Consider the following 17,792-nt stretch of genomic DNA (forward strand, 5'->3'; position numbering starts at 1 on the left):
AACTATTACAGACAACATTTTAAATCAACATTTTTAAGTGACTGCAACTATTTATTTATTTAGGTACCGGGGACTGAACTCAGGACTTTGTGCTTGCCAGATAGGCAATGATGTCTCTGAGTTATCTCCCCTACCCCCCATTCGAACTATGTAAGACATCTAAAACAAATATAAAATTGAGCTTTTTAGTATTTTACTCATGTGATTTTTGTCTAAGTATTTGTTAATATTTGATGCTATACTCAAAGTACATATTATATAGCTAAACTGTCAAGTGAGAAGAGAGTTCAAGTGTGCTAATGTTTGATACCAGTAACAATCTTATTCCGATACAAAATATATGAAAGACAGAGAGACAGAGACAGACAGTGAGAGACAGAGAGGGACAGAGAGTCAGAGAGGGAGAGAGACAGAGACAGAGACAGAGACAGAGACAGAGAGTGAGAGACAGAGAGGGACGAGAGTCACAGAGAGGGAGAGAGACAGAGACAGAGACAGAGACAGACATGCTGGGAATCAAATTCCGTTCTTTGTGCAAGCCACTAAGCTACACTTCAAGCCCAGAATTAGTTTTAAAGTTCAGTAATATTAGTATTTTTGGGTTCTTTATAATTGATATACAAATGTCATTTTTACAGCTCTCCCTTCCACCCTTCATGATTATACATCCTCTAGAGATGCTGTTCCTCATCTCCTTCGTGCCTTTGAAAGCAGTCTGTTCTGTGTCACCACTTACCTGCCTTTCATCCCTCAACCACTGCAATTTACCTTCCACCCTCTCCATTCCACAGAAACCCATGGACTACTACTGCTCCACACACAAGCATACACAGTAACAAATTCGAGGTTAAGAGTTACTATCTAAAATACAATGTCTAAAGCAGGACAAGAACATATAGCTAAGTGTGACTGCAGTCCTAACTACTGGAGAGACTGAGGCAGAGGGTAGCTTGAGCTCAGGAACTCAAGGCTAGCCTGGGCAACACAGAGACCTTATCTCAAAAAACTGTTAGAACTAAAACCAAAACACTCTTGTAATTATTTTAACCAAGATATAAAACTTGATATATTTTTTAACTGTTGAGCTATTTTGTAGGACCTTATCTAATGGTATTTATTTATTTATTTATTTATTGCGGTACTGGAGATTGAACTCAGGATCTTGTGCTTGCCAGGCAAGTGCTTATTCTACTGAGCTATTTCCTCAGCCCTCTAATGGAATTTTAGAATAAAACTTATTGGTGTATTTGAGCCAAACCTGAAGTGGACTTCATATTATAGATACATGGCTATGTGTTCTATTTTATAAATTATAGTGCCTAAGATAGTAATATATAGATGTTCACAAAATAACTGCCCATAAACTTTCTTCCACCCCTCAAAAGATACTGCTTGCAGCAGACAGAAAGTGTGCTAGATCCTATTTAAGGGATATTCCTGCAGCTTGGCCTAGTTGACAACAATAACAAACAGAAAAGAAATGTTTTGAAAAGCAAAGGCGGAATCTGATGAGCAGTGTCTTTGGGGGCTGTTTACACTTCAAGGGCCCCATGATCTGTGAGCCTATAATTTGGCCCAGTGCCCTGATACAGGGCCTTAAAAGCCTACACTATATGTAATGTACATGAACTCTCTAAAAACTACTATAATCACAAATGATAATCACCTACTGGGCATTCAAAAGACCCTGCTCTAACTAGTTTTTCATTCATTATCCATAACAAGAGGAGCTACAGTAACTACCAAGGGCCTCACTTGATTATTTCTGGTCTTATTTAAACTTCTTAATTCCAGTGGGCATGAGGCACTTCATTTAAAAAAAAAAAATTAAAATCACGTATGTATGTATGTATGTTTGTAAGTGTGCATGTATGTATTTGGTACAGGGTCTGAAATTCAGACTCATAGTAATCCCCTATCTCAGCCTCCCCAGCGCTGGGATTACAGGTATGCACCACCACATCTGGTTTTGTTGGCCAGCACAGCATGCACAGGGTTCTGGAGCCAGCAGGGCATGCGGTACTGGGGATCAAATTTGGGTCCTTGCGCTTGCCAGGCAGGTGCTTAGACCACCAAGCCATCTCCCCAGCTTGAGGTACTGCATTTTAAAGATGTGGAAACCAAACTGTAGGGGTGTTAAATAACTTGTTTGGATCATGTGCAGTTAAGTACTGGATTAGGCCTGCGGTCACATTACTTCTTAAATGTTTCTTAGTGGTATACTTGTTTGAACTGAAATCTGGGAAGACAAGAATACATCTCCCTTTACATATAGAATCCCCTTTTAATCTTCAGTAATTGTAATGGGAAATTCTTTCAATTACAACTCCCACTGCCTCAGATACACAAAGAGAGCTAGTAAAATCAAGTTTCCTTCTTATCTTCCTTGTTCTTTCTCACTACTTCTAACACTGTTAGTTGAAAATTAGTCAGAAAGCAGGCTCAGGGAGATAGGAGAAAAAAGCAAAGGGGAGAGAGCAAAGGGGGAGGTGGTTTCTTAGTCCTTCTGCTTCACTGAAAAGCCTAATACTCATCTACCTACCCGACCCCCTTTTGGATTTTTTTTAAGATAGGGTCTCACTAGGTAATTCATGCTGGCCTTGAATTCGTTAGGTAGCTCAGGCTGGCCTCAGCCTCCCACATGCTGGGGTTACAGGTATGCACCACACTGTGCCTGCTTGCTCCTAAGGGAAGTGCTTGTTCCTAAGGTTGCCACTGGCTGGCTTTCCCAATCCTAGGACTCTGCGTAAGATAAGCACTTGCCAGCCAGGTGCTTATGCCACTGAGCTATACCCCTGCCCCATGTAAAAGAAATATACAATTTCCTTCCTTGTCTATATCCTCATTCCAGTACTTACTAAGTCACTAAGGGGTCATCTTTGTAAATCAAGCAATGTTTTTCTTTTTTTTTTTTTGTGGGGATTATATCTAGTGCTATACCACTGAGCTATAACCCTGGCCTTTTTTGAGATAGGTCTTGCTAAGTTGTTTAGGCTCGCCTTAAGCTTGCAATATTCTAGCCTCAGCCTCCTGAGTAGCTGGAATCCCAAGCATGCAGCACTATGTCCAGTTGTAAATCAGGAAATTGTAAACTCTATAAACTCACCAAGTTGTTGGCGCTTCATCATCTCCCATTTCACCCTCTTCTACGTCCATTCCTTCTTCTCTATCCTCAGTGTGCTAAATTTTAACAATGGATAGTCTGTCATGAAGCAGTTATTGGGCTGGAGTAACAGTTGATACATTACTAGACACCCATTATTAGAGAATCCTAGCTACAGTAACTACCCAGATCTATAATCTTCAAGGCAAATCGAACTGCATGCAACATGGACCCAAGAATTTAAGAGCAGTATGACAATGACACGGCACATAACCTCCTAGAGATCAACCTGAGCACGAGTGATCAAAATTTAAACTATACATATTTTTATCCCCAAGAAGACACATGTATAATTTAGCAATGATGCCTACAACACTATTCACTGTAACAGTGTTAACAATTTTACGTTATTTAGTGATTACCTAAACATTTACTGATGGGAGATTGTGATATATCCATTCAAGGTTTATCATGATCCATTAAAAAACTGAGACAGGACACTGAGGCAAAAAGATTGAAAATTCAAGCCCTCCCTGGGAAACTTAGCAAGACCCTGTCTTTTCTTTTTAATTTTTTATTTATTTATTTATTTATTTATTTATTTATGTGTGTGTGTGTGTGTGTGTGTGTGGCCAGCTCAGCCCACCAGGGGGCGGCCCTGGCTGGCATGTGGTGCTGGGGGATCGAACCGAGGTCCCTGTGCTTTGCCAAGCTTGTTTCAAGTAGGTGCTTTAGACCACTGAGCCATCTCTCCAGCCCCAAGACCCTGTCTTAAAATACCAAATTAAAAAAGGGGGCTGGGATGGTGGCACCCACTTGTAATCCCAGCACTTGAGAGGCTGAGGCAAGAGGCTCTCCATGAGTTCAAGGCCACCCTGAATTCAGGCTGAACTGCATAATGAGACCCTGTATCAAAAAACAAAAAAACAAAAACCCCACAAATGCAAGACACTAACAATCAAAAAAATACTAAAGGCGGGTTTGGAGATATAGCTCAGTGGGGAGGCTCTTGCTTCAATGCTCAGAACTACAGTATAACAAAAACTGAAACTGAAATGTACTGATAAAGAAATGTATCAGTTAGAAGAAAATGAGTTTAAGAGCAGTATGTGCTATCTAACCTGATCTGGGAGAAAACATACATTTGTACAACTACCCAAAAAGTTCTATAATATCAGATACAGAATATCAAGTATGGCTATAGAAATAATATATACTTCACGTAAAAATATTCCATGTTTAAAATAGAAAGAACAGCTACTCCATAACCTATCTTATGATTATAACTATTAAAATACTGACTGCAGGGCCAGGGATGTACAGTGGAGCACTTTCCTAATGCATACAAGGGTTTAATCCTGGCACCACAAAAAAAAAAAAAAAAAATTAAAACAGCTACTCCATTAATCTACTCTAACCAAAAGTACTGGTACTCTATAATCTACCTTACTTATAGCGTAGCTATACTTTCTATTTTAAATATCATTTTGAATTTTTTAGATAAAATACATATTTTATAAATTAGAAGTTAAGGGCTTCCAAATTTCTGATGATTCAGAGGCTTATTCATATGAACTACTTCAGTAACAAACATATATCCTGGCAGAAGATGTCACATGAACCTCACCTTCTGACCCAAGGTGCTTTCTTGCTCATTGGTATTGAAAACGGTGACATTTTCCAGATTAAACTGACTCTGTAAGTTCAGACCTATTTAAGAAAAAAAACAAGATTTTGAAAATAAATCCACTGACACCTAAACTCATATAAGACTATATAACTTGTGTCATACTGTATAATCCAAACAAAAAATGCTAAATCCAAAATTAGACAAAAAATTAAGTTAGATATAATCACACTGGAGTCTTCAAATACTTTTTAAAATTCATTTGTTAAAAGTGCTTTCAAACTACAGAAAACTTACCTCAGTTATGATAATCATTTTTATTTACAATTTTTGAATAACAATTTCACAGAATACAATATAATTTATAATTTCACTAAAGCATAAAGAAATCACCTCAATGAAACAGGATATATAACAAGTAAATTTATTATAGTTAATCAGAGCCGAGTTTCTTACTGCCTGAGAAGGAAGTTAAAAATAGGCAGATCTACTGCTGCAGAATTCAATTTAAAAGGTATCTGTGTATCTCATGATTTTTGTTGCTGCTTACTTACATTATATATAGACAGAAATATAGATACAGAAATAAATACAGGTGTTTATGTACACATGGGTCAGTATATACATCTCTTTCCTAGCACTGTTGACGCCTTGGAAACATGACATTCTAGTAGCAATGAACACATTTAGGACCCAAACTTGAGCTTTGACTGCTATTTTTAAATAAAATGAGCTAGGCTCTTTGGAAAAGTAGGTGACAACAGGATCACGGCAGAAAAAATCCACATATTATCATATGAGGAAAATCTGAGAGTTCCCGATGACCAAGATGGGAGTAATCTGAACAATACAATAAAAATATATTGATATTACAGCCCAAAGAATAAAATAAATATCCATGAATTCATTTGGAAATAGATACCCAAATAAATAAACGGAGACAACTCTTATGAAAAAAATCCCTATTAATAAATGTAGAAGAAATGAATGTGAGAGAAAATCACTATTATAACACCTTAATAATAGTTAACTGCAGATTAGATCCACTGATAACCTTTTTTCTTTGTACTTTTGAAGTACTGGGAATCAAACTGAGGACCCTCACTCACACTTGCCAGGCAGTCACTGTGCCACTGAGCTAAATCCCTGGCTCCCATAATCCTTTTTGAGACAGTCTCACAAAATTGTTCAGGCTTACAATCCTCCTGCCTGAGCCTCCCTAACTGTTATGATTACAGGCATACACTACCAGTTAAGATGTACTAAAAATTATCAGGCAAAAGGTTAAAGGGAAAGAGTACTTGTATAGCCTCAATGTATCCCCTCCCTTAATATTTATTAATTACAAAGGGAAAACCAGTAACTTTACAGGAGAAATATGGGAGACACTATCTTAACCCAGTGATCAGTAGTGGGATCCAAATGCTTCCTTGAGGGCTGGGATATAGCTCAGCAACAGCGCTTGCCTGGCAAATGTAAGATCCTGAATTTGGAAGTGAGCAACAAACACATGGAAAATACCAGTGAAATGCTAAGAGTTTTGAAATCAGGCAATGATAATGGGTTTAGATATATATTCAAAGATAGTCTTTTTAAAGAAACAAATTAAAATTAAGCTAAAAGCTTAGTGGATTAAAGTCCCTGCTTAGGCAGATGTAGGGACCAGGGTTTGATTCCCTCCAGGGTATGCTGAGACTGCAATTGAGACTGGGAGTGGTGGTGTGCACCTGTAATCTCAGCACTTGGGAGGCTGAAAACAGGAGAATCACTACGAGTCTGATCTGTGTAGTAAGACCCTGTAGATCCTGTACTAAATACATGCATTAAAAAATGTGAATATAATAAATAGAAGGTTTACAGGTAGTACAAGCTATTGGTAAGACTGTGGCAAAACTGGAACCCACAGGGGTCTGTAAAAAGATATAGCCCTTTTCACAAATAGTTTGATAGTTCCTCAAATAATGAAACAGTTACTAAATAACCCAAGAATGCTACTCTTAGACACACCCAGGAGAAATTAAAATTTAAAAAGAATTACCATATCACCCAGCAATCACTACTAGGTATATATTCCCAATAAAAATGAAAATAAATATCCACAGGCACAGAGAAATTTAGATAATTTTCAGTTAGACATCTTACACACTAACGAAAGACAAGAGACACACAATATCTCATGAGATGTACTTCTGTGTAGCTGTAACCTAAAAATCTATTGGTACTAACCTACAAGTCTAAAGGTGAAATAAAGATTTTTCAGGCAAAGTACTAACCTAAGCACATTTCTGGAAGAAAAGTCTAGCAGGGAAATGATCACAGATGGAAGGTCAGAATCTGTGTGAATTCTGACCACATGAACTAAGCAGGGAAGAAATATGAACCCAGACCTAGTATGACAAAAATAAGCTGCATATAAACCTACTAACATATACAATAATATATACTTCATGCAGGCACTGTTCTATGTTCTTTTTTCTTTCTATTCTTGAGACAGGGCCTCATTATGTAGTCCAGTTTGGCCTTGAACACCTGGCGACCCCCTAGCTTCAGCCTCCTTCAAGTGTTGGAATTTTAAGCATGTGCTACCATGTCCAGCAGCTCTTTATTTTTTAATTGATGTAATCTCCTTGACAACATACAAGGTAGTTATTAAAGTAAGGAAAACTAAAGCAAAGAGATGTTAAAATTCACAGGTTTGCAGAGACTAGGCACAGGAGAAAGGCTGTAGGGAACTGAGAGTGCTGCACTTCTGAGCAGGAAGGGGGCTATACAACTGTTTGCTTCAAAGTCATTATCCACTTGTTGCACAGACTTTTCTATGCAAGGATTACATTTCACAATAAAGTTCATTTAAAAAGAAATAAATGAAATATGGCTAAGTGGTAGTAACTGCAGAGGAAAGTACAAACAGATAAACAGGCACACATTATGCAATGAAATAACAATGATAGTTGGCTTATATTTATTATTTCAGTGATTCAACTGCACATTATTATAAATTCTGATTTTAATCAATTACTTGGTTTCAGAATTACCTATATTGGGCCCAGGGAGATAGTTCAGTACAATAAGCACTTGCCTGGCAAGCACAGGGTCCCAAGTTCAATCCCTGGTACTGCAAAAACAAAAACAAGAAACTCCCCCAAAACAGAATTACCTATACTATATATGAGACCTGGTAAAACTACAAGCAAAAGAAAAAAGTGACGATTTTCATTTTTTACAACCATTTTTATTATCATGACAGATCCTAATCCATTAAAAGATGGACATATTTCCATGTAAAGCATTTATTTAACGTATAACAGCTCACCTGATTTCTCAGACAAAGGAAAAAGCCTGGCCAAAAAGAGCTGAATTCGTCCACAGAAGACTGTATTCTGGGATTTAGATAATCTTCTTAGGAGATCTAATAACACATGGAAATAAACATAGAAAAGATCATTCTAAGTTGCTTATAACCATACCGAAATCTCCTAAAGCAATGGCTCTAAGGGTAGAAACCACTGTAACAAGAATACTATCAATTAGGTATGAGATTTTAGCACAGACAAGATACAATTTAGATTTTTAAAAATTTTCTAGTTGGCAGCTAGAAAAGAATTTAATCTACAGGAATGAATATTTTTAACAATCAGACTGTTACTATAACATTAGGATACTGCTGGGCATGGTGGCGAACGCCTGCAATCCTCCCACTTGAGAAGCTGAGGCTTACAAGCTTGAAGCCAGCATGTGCTACATGGAGAGTTTAAGACCAGCCTGAGCTACAGAGAAAACACTCTGTCTCAAAAACAAAACAAAAAAAATGCTAAGGTATCTTTAGGATTTTTTTTTCCCTCCTCGAATGCCTTCAGGGCACTTTTGGCTGGCTGGAGGGTTGTGGGGATCGAACTACAACAACCTGAGGCTGACAGCTTTGTGGAAGCAGCTACTTAAAGAACTGAGCTAGGGCCAGGCCCCCAAGGTATCTTTAAAATGTTATCACTGGTATTTAATTCAACTACCCATTTTTCTAACAGCATTTTTTCTAGAAAGGCCATTTACCAATAACTTACCATTGCACATACGTAGTAAATAATTTTTCCCAGCAGAATAGAATGTACTCTGGAATTAAGACAAAAATATAATCACTATTTTACCTAAGTTGTGATACCTACCTTAAAGTTATAAGAAGTAAATCAAAGAATACTAACATGCACTGAGAATCTACTGTGCTACTTTTTTCAGGTGAATAAACAGGATAACAAATTATTGTTGTAGATGTGTGACTGTTTTCAAGTTAATTTTAACTACCTGATTAAGTTTTTCACTTCAGATATTTCCCTGTAAATGTTTTGACTTGGCTATCCCAAGAGAGCAAAGTGCATCACTCTTTCAATGGGGCAAATTTTGAGGCATCAGCAATATTAGAAATATAAGCAAAAACAAAGCTAGCACGGCCCTAGATCTGAACCACAGCACCACAAGACAAAACTATCTTTAGACTTCTGGATCTATAGAAAGATAGTACTGGCAGGAAAAGAAAGTAAGGCACTTACTGATTTCCAAGTAGCAACATTTTTTTCCACAAAAGTGAATATTGTGTCACACTGATCCAGCGGAAGACAATCCAAAACATCTCCCAATAACACAAAAGGTGTAGATGCAGTACAAATACCTTCAAGTGGAACACAAGCCAATTTAAAAGTTTTAAAAACTGTAAGGCAAAAGAGCCTATGAAAAAAATTCTTAAAAGTATCTTAAAGGATGCACTTTCATTGATAACAAGACTAAAAGGACAAGAAAAGCAGCAGGCTAAGAACAAGATATACTAAGTAACCTTAGATTAAGTGCACTCAGTAATAAAGAGGATGGCACAGCAATTTTTATAACTACCAGAGCATTTACTATATGTCAGGTACATTAACTGTTGCATGTATACTAACACATTTACTTTTTACAGCCCCATGAGGCAGATCATATTATCTCCATTTTATAGAATGGGAAACTAAAGCATGACAACATTAAATAACTTGCCCAAGATCATAGAGCCAGTAAGTAAGAGGTAGAGCTGGGATACGAACCCAGGCAGTCTGGCTCCAGTCTGTTCTCTTCACCACTAAGCTAAGAAATAAAATGCAGCCAGTTAACAATGATAGTCATAATGACAACAGCAACTTGGCAAAAATGCTTACTATATAATGTGAACAAAGCAGGACTGAAAATTGAATGTGTATTACAGATACAACAGCAAACTTTATTTCAAAGACCAGAGAAACTAAAGCATATACAAAACGAATAGTAGTCCTTAAAAGTAGAGGCATTATGACTACTAATTTTTCTTTTTCTCATTTCCAAATGTTTTGTACTGTTGCTAAATTGTCTTTGTGATTTGAAAAGATTTCTCAAGAGGTAACAAAAAGATCTGAATTATTTCAATGGTGATTGAACATATATGATATCAGTATTGTTTAAAGTAGATCAATGCCTATCTCTAAAGTTAATGAAGGTTTTTCTTTTAAAAAAAATTCAGGGGGGCCAGGGAGAAGGCTCAGTAGAATAAGCACTTGACTGGCAAACAGAAGGGCCTGAGTTCAATCCCTGGTCCCGCAAAAAAAAAAAAAAAAAAAAGCTTTTAAATACCTATTCATTCTTCTTTTAAAGTATTCACTTGTGCTTAAAGAAAAAAAGCAGCCACTTACACGATATGTGGAGGGAAGTTTAGAGCACTGTAAGCCCAAAACATTTCATTAACATAGCATATCCAGTAAAAGGAGTAATACTTTCAGCTGTACTCTGCACTAGGGAGACCACATCTGGAATGTGATGGGAAGAACAATGCCTAGAACTGGTGGGTGGCACAAGGCAGCAGCAGGCTGCAACTCAATGCAAGGCTGAGAGAATCAGAACGGGAAATAGTCAAACAATGAGCTCTATCAACCACCAGGCAGTGATGCTACAGCAGGGAGACAGGACCAACAACATCTACAATTCCAATTACTTAAATTCCTTTACTACACATCCTATGCATCTCAGAAACTTTAGGCATATTCTCTGCCCCTGGCTACAGTACCATCTGGCAAAAGTTAACTCCTAACAATCATAGAACTTAATTATCTGGGGCTGGCGAGATAGCTCAGTGGACTAAGCCCATGATAAGGCAAGTGCAGGGACTGGGGTTATCCCTGGGACCATATGCCATGCTTGCCCTGCCCCTGGGCACACTGAACCAGCCATGGAGACCTGGTGTGGTGGCACATGCTTGTAATCCCAGTGCTGGCGAGGCTGAAAACAGGAGGGATCACTATGAGTCTGAGCTGCATAGCGAGACCCTGTACCAAATACATTAAAAAATAATAAGAAAAAATAAAAGAAAGTTATCTGTATTCTACCACCAAAGACTTTGAATCAGTAGAACTAAGTGAGGGTCAGGGAATCTGATTTAAAAACAGAAATAGGTGTCAATTCCAATGAGCTGGCAGGTATGGGAACAAGTTATATGACCTTCAAGAATTTTCACAGCCTATATTCTAGCTTCTACATTGATCTCTCTGCTTACCTTGGCCATATACCCTTCCCCAGCTCCTAATACCTTGCTATATTCACACATCCATGGTTTTATTCAGACTGTTTTCTGCCTAGTCTTCCTTCTCTATCACACGGAAAATAATGACCTCATTTTCAAAAAAGGATAAGTATCACCTCATCTAAAAAACTGGTATCTTGAAGCAGACTACCTCATTTGCTTCTGAAACACAATGGACATATATCTATGGTAACATTTAACATATTCCTGTGTGTGTGCATGTGTGTGTCCTTTTGAGCCAGGCTTCACTATGCAGTTCAGGCTAGTCTTGAACTCACTTTGGGCCAAGGATGGCCTCAAAACTGGTAGTGATCTTCCTGCCTCAGCCTCTGGAGGGATGGGATTAGAAGTGTGTACTACGTTCACCAGCTAGCATATTCTAATTACCTCTGCAATGTAAACACTGAGCTTTTGAAGAGTAGGCATTTCTATATGTTTAACCAGTGTTTGACAACAAATAGAAGCTAGTAACTATCTGCCAAATTGAATTTAGAAAACATTTATGGACAATTTAAGAACATGCTATATAAATGTAAGTAATCTCTCAAGAAGACACCCCCCACCCAACAAAATAAAAAAGTACCTAAGCCTTTATACTGATAAACTGTTTTTCTTTAAAAAAAAATTTTTTTTTGAGACAGGTTCTTGCTGTGCAATCCAGGCTAGCCTTGAACTCAGTGGTCCTCCTGCCTCAGCCTCGCTGGGATTACAGGTATATGCCATCACACCCCACTTCTGAAAATATTTAATGAGCCCTTACTATGTGTTAGGCAGTGTATAGCTACTAGGTGACTTAAGGTTTATAAACTATCCTGTCCATCACTGCCCCATTTTACTAATCCCTTGCCTCATTTTCCTGTCAGTCGCCCTGTTCTCCCACAGCACACAAAGTATTTAGGAGGGCTCTATCCACCCTTCTGCTTCCCTCCTCCAATTCTCTTCTCATGTCCCACCCACTCCCACTGTCTTCTCATCTGGGCCCCAAATAGGTCTCTAGCATGCTGAACTTGGTCTTTGTACAACAACTATTGCCTTGTTTCTCGATATCATCATTTACATCCCAGCTTCATATTACAGTCTGATGTCTAAAACCTCTCCTGATTCTTTTAGTTCTGAAATTTAGTTATTTTTACTCTATAGTCTTCAGCCCAACCACACCACTTGTATTGGTGGATTCATTATATCAACTTGAGAAGTTTAGAAACTTAATTGACTCAGCAGAGCCAGGGTTCTTACTTTGTAAAGATCCTCATCCTGTGCAAAGGAGGGCATGGACATTGTGTGAGTTCTGCACCCCTACCCCAGGGTAGCCTGCTTATACTTTAAAGAGGGGAGAGAGGCTTGCTAGAAGCCACAGCTGTTGCCCCTCCCCTGGCTCTTTGTGTGCTACTCTGCCTGGAAGCCAGGCGAGTATAGACTGAAACCTCCACAAACTGTGAGCTAAATAAACCTTTCCTTCCTTAATTTGGGTATCGGGTATTTTGTTTCAGCACAGAGACACCACCCAACCACAGTACTTACACTGCAGTAAGACATTCACATATCTGTTTCTTCCATTACCTACTGGATGGATATAGTGGGGGATATGTTTTATTCACTGGTCCTCGCTTAGTACCAGACAAATAGTAGATGCTCAGTATATATTTAGTGAATGAATAAAATGACTGGTAAGCAAAGAAAGTGCCAAAATGGGCACTGCATAATAGAGATGAGAAGTAACTGTGAGTTAATTTGCTTGGGACAAACTGTTACCAAATGGTGTTAGGCAGAATCTGAATAAACAAAATCAGATAGGTAGAGAGGTATGGGGAAAAGTTTTAAATAAACAGGTTGTGTCTAGGATGACTTCAAAAAATAAAACTAAACCACACTTACCTCCAGTTACTCCTCCAATAGCAAGAGAAATAATAGCTAAAACGTTTTCACATGATGAATGACTGATCTACCAACAGAGGAGAAACAACTTAATTTAGGGACAAGAGTTCAGGCTGATCTGATAACAAGAAAAACATGTCCTCTGACATATAGAATAATAATTCTTACAGGACATAAAATTATTTCTAAGATAAAATATAAGAAACGCCTAATAATATATAAAATTAATAATTCTGGAAAAATGTCAAGTAAATAATAAGCAGGTAACTTCCTCAAAATCTCAGGAAAAAGGAGACAGGAACCTGACTAATGCCATAAGCTAATTAAACATAGAACTGCTAAGCTCAAAACTCAATCCAGGGCACCAGGCAAGGGAGGGCTGGGGATATTAATGCTGTGCATCAGGCATCCCAGGAAGGGTTTCTCAAGAGGATAGTACTATTCGGGTACTATGCAAATTGAAATAACCAGCATTTATTGAATGTATATTGTACTGTTCTATACAAGAACATGACAAGAAAGCATCTTCATGAAATGAAACTGACACATAGAAAGGAAAGTCACTTCCCCAATGCCTCACAATAGAAAAGTGACCAAGTCTGCAGAAAAGGAAAGAGTAAGTTTGATCTAGAATTGTCTGAGAACAGGGGAAATTTTCATGGCTATTAGAAGAGATCTAGTCAACCTTGGCCTGACCAAGAGTAAACTGCTAAAAAAAAGTTCCTTTTAGTCAGGAGCTGAACCAATGGCAAATTCATATTTTTCACAGATAGGTTTTCTTTACTGAAGGTAGAAAAGCCTTAGGTATTTATGTATCTTTACTGATACTTTGGATGCCATAGGAAAACCAGGGTATGGAATCCCAATTCCTAGCTGAGTGTGTTTGGAGTTTCCTGCCACTAAATTTATACCACCAAGGGAGAGAATCAACCTTTAACATCTAGTTCTTGCTCATTAAAACTTAATGTTATATTCCTTAGCACCCAAACCTTAAACTACACCTATACTATCAAAATCCTTAACCTTGACATAACTCCAACAATCAAATCACTTTTTACAAGGCATTAAGTTCACATGTTGGGGAAAAAGTCATGTTTACATATTTATTGTAGGAATAAAAGGAATTTTTTAACATGGTTATAAAATGATTCACCAACAAAATTTTAACAAAGAATAAAGGAAAAATGTACTTACAATTTCTTCTTCTAGAATACCTCTGAAAGCTTGGTCCAGGGTACATTTTTTTTCATTTTCACTATCAAAAACAAAAGATGCCCCCCATTTTTACACAGCTTAGGCAAAAATAAATATGCAGGCAGATATTTTTCAGGGCTAGTAAGGCCTTACCTGCCAGGTAACTGGTTGAAAGTACTTGCCAACGGCTTGATATTTTTGTTATTCAAGGCCTCTCTGGTAGATTTCTAGAAAAATAAAAATGGCAAACTGGAGTTTGCTTATTGTTTACTGAAAAACATTTAATTCATCAGTAGTCTAAGAAATGTTTAAATTCTTTTTTTTAAAATTAATTAATTTATGTGTGTGTGTGTGTGTGGCCAGCTCAGCAGACCAGGGGGCGGGGCTGGCTGGAATGTGGTGCTGGGGGATTGAACCTCGGTCCCTATGCTTTGCTAAGCTTGCTCTAAGTAGGTGCTTTAGACCACTGAGCCATCTCACCAGCCCAAAGGATTCAAATCTATCTTTTTTTTTTGGCGGTACTGGGGATTGAACTCAGGACCTTGCGCTTGCCAGGCTGGCGCTTACGCTGCTGAGCTATGTCCCCAGCCCCTAAAAATGTTTAAAATCAGGAAAAAATCAACTATCAGTCATTCTCTCAGTAATCATTTTAAATGACACTTAATCATATAGATCGCTATCATTTTAAACTTATGATGAGCATACCACTAGACTTTTTTCATTCAAGTTCGTTCTCCCTCTCAACAGGCAGTCATGCTCAAGGCAGGTCCCAAACTCAGCCTCACAATTAGCTGGGTCTATAGGAGTGAGCTACCAGGGCTGACTCCCTCTTACTATTTCTTTAAATACAACGTCAATGAGAGTGCCTTGCTTAAAAAATAAAAATAAAACAAAAACAAAAACAAAAAACCTCCAAGAGACTCCTTAACTGTTTGGCTTTGAACATTCAAAGCACCCTCATATCTCTGATAATGCTATCCTACTCATTCTACCCCTCCTTTCTCTCTATTCTCTAACAGCTACCCTCCAGCTAAAATCTGGCTATTTTTAAAAAAATCTTTTTTTAAAATTAAGCTTATTTTGATGTATTCTCACATTCATGCTGTTCTCACCACCTACTCATCCATAGTCTATCCATTCCTGTAGACTTGCACTGCAAGTCCTACTTTCTCCAGATAGCTTGCTTGGCACAGTCTCTCACAAACAGTAGACAAAGAATAAATACCTGCTGACTGTCTCAAAATGGTCAAAACTGAAAGATGGCAATACTGCAATGTCACTCACTGTGCACATTCACACATATTTGGAAAGTCGTTCTTTTACCTGGATAAGAGGTTAGAGCTATACCATAAATGCCCATTTCTGGCTCTGCAACTAACAGGCTGAGAAATCTGGGGCTTACTGCTTCATGTCCGTGCGCTTCCTTTTCCTCACCAGTTATTAGGGTTCTCACAGAGCCTTACCAGCAGCAGCAGCAGCAGCAGCAGCAGCAGCAGCAGCAGCAGCAGCAGCAGCAGCAGCAGCAGTGGCGTCACCTGGGAACTTGTTAGAACTGCAGCCCGCAGCCCCATTCCAGACTTACACAGAGTCGGAATCTTCAATTTTAAGGTGACGGCACTGCACACTGCAACCTCAGCATACAGGACTACACGAACTCCAATTAAAGAGAACCTTTCAGGATAACTATCAAAACACTAAATTCTGATAATATAAACCATAATCCTTCAAACACAAACCTTTACGGCAGAAAAATGACTATGAAGAATCTCTTTTTTTTCTCTTTCATTCTGCCACCCCTATTCACATCTAAGAGTTAAGTATCTGAGCAGTTCAATCACGCCTTGAAATACTGAAGCAAATGGCAGAGCCGTACACAGTCAAATGATTCAGAAGTGTTCTTCACACACACCTTGCTAGAGTGGGTAATATGAAAAGAACCCTGGGTCCTAAACCATCTTGGGGTTTCGGACCACGACTTATGGGGGCGGGGGGACGTTCAGTTTCTATCTTATGTACTAGAGATAAGAAAGCTTAACCTATTTGAGCGTTATCCAAATAACCAAGTGAGCTAACAGGAAACTGCTCCGTGAAAATGTTCCCCAAATCCTCCAACTACCCTTTGCTGTTGGGCAAAAATGAAATAGCAGCTGGTACCTTCCCCACCGTGATCGGTTTACCTCTCCCCACGCACGAGAGCCTCGTAATTCTCGCCCGACCGGGTAGGGGTTAGAGTGGGGAAGCGCCCCGGGCCGAGGCACCTGGCGGCCGAGGAGGCGGGGCCCCGCGGATAAATCACTCCCGCCCACCACCCTCCTGGGTCGGTCTCTCCCCGGGACGCCCGCCGGGTAGGCGAGCAGAGCAGGGCAGGGCAAGTGAGCGGAGCTCCCCACGCGAGACACAAGGCGCCCGAGGCTCGCCGGCGGGCGGGTGGACGGAGGCGGAGCGCGCGGTGCCCACCAAGGGGCAGGTAGCGCGCTTTCCCACCTCCCCAGCCCCGACGGGGCCGGGAGTGGGTGCCGCGGCGTTCACCCCTCCGTCTCGCTTCATCCCTTGGTAAAATTCGAGAAATTTCGGGGAGAAAAGGGAAACAATAGTGTCGGGTTAGGCCCGAGCCCTTCCGCCCCTCCGGCTCACCGCAAACCGCGCTCGCGCTTCGGGCAGACTGAAGAGCGGCGGCGTCGCAGACATCTTCTCGGCGGCGCGAGCTCGCAGCCACGCCGGGGCGCCGGGCGATGACGTCAGCACGAGGTCAGGCGGGAAGCGAGCGGGCAGCGGGCGGGGTGGGGCCAGGGCGGCCGGCGCGCGAGGTTGCGCGCCCGGGGCGGCTCGCGGCGTGTCTGTGGCACGGGTGGGGGTCGCAAGCCTGCGGCAGTCGGGCTCTGGGTAACCTTCCGGCTGAGGGCGCTTGGCGGCCTCGCTTTGCACGGTCTGCGGTTCTGGGCGGCGAGAAGGGCGGACGCGCACCTGCGGCTCTGGCGGGGGGCGAGCGGCCGAGCGGCGGCTGGGGCTGCCGGGGAGGCGGCGCCGGGAGGTTGGGCCCCGCGGGAGTCGGAGGCCGGGGTTTTTATCTGGGGCGGCCGAAGAGCGGCGTTCAGGAGCGGCGTTCGTGCTGGGCACAGCAGGTCTGCGGTCTTCCCCGAAGTTTAAGGGGGCGTGGTGACGGGCTTCTTAGTTACTAGCCTTTGGTTTAAGAGCCCTTATATAGCTCATGGCCTCAAAATTAAAAATAATTGTTTCACGGAGCTATTGAAAAGAATGAAAGAACACACTTGTAGTCCCAGCCGGTAGGAAAGCTGAGGGAGGAGGATCGTTTCGAGTTCGAGGCCAGCCTAGGTTATATAGTGAGTTTAAGGCCAGCTGGAACTACATAATGGGATCCTGTCTTAAAACAAAAAGTGACCGAAAGCATACATTGGAGATCAGCA

At 40.3% G+C, this 17,792-nt stretch overlaps 1 protein-coding gene across 1 annotated transcript in view; it reads right to left on the bottom strand.

Annotated features, from left to right (window-relative positions):
• Positions 1–17,083, bottom strand: part of Thoc1 (THO complex 1) — a 38,510-nt gene extending 21,427 nt beyond the window's left edge. The window contains exons 1-9 of the mRNA XM_004635817.2: positions 17,002–17,083; positions 14,521–14,594; positions 14,368–14,428; positions 13,174–13,240; positions 9,272–9,390; positions 8,789–8,837; positions 8,044–8,139; positions 4,731–4,813; positions 3,107–3,180 (exon numbers count right to left, since the gene is read on the bottom strand). Coding sequence (XP_004635874.1) covers positions 3,107–3,180; positions 4,731–4,813; positions 8,044–8,139; positions 8,789–8,837; positions 9,272–9,390; positions 13,174–13,240; positions 14,368–14,428; positions 14,521–14,594; positions 17,002–17,055 — 677 coding nt within the window. The 5' untranslated portion in view covers positions 17,056–17,083. The remainder of the gene's footprint in view (positions 1–3,106; positions 3,181–4,730; positions 4,814–8,043; positions 8,140–8,788; positions 8,838–9,271; positions 9,391–13,173; positions 13,241–14,367; positions 14,429–14,520; positions 14,595–17,001) is intronic.
• Positions 17,084–17,792: the final 709 nt, after the last annotated feature.

This window comes from Octodon degus, unplaced genomic scaffold (genome assembly GCF_000260255.1).
Source record: "Octodon degus isolate 3935 unplaced genomic scaffold, OctDeg1.0 scaffold00075, whole genome shotgun sequence".
NCBI classification, from domain to species: domain Eukaryota; kingdom Metazoa; phylum Chordata; class Mammalia; order Rodentia; family Octodontidae; genus Octodon; species Octodon degus.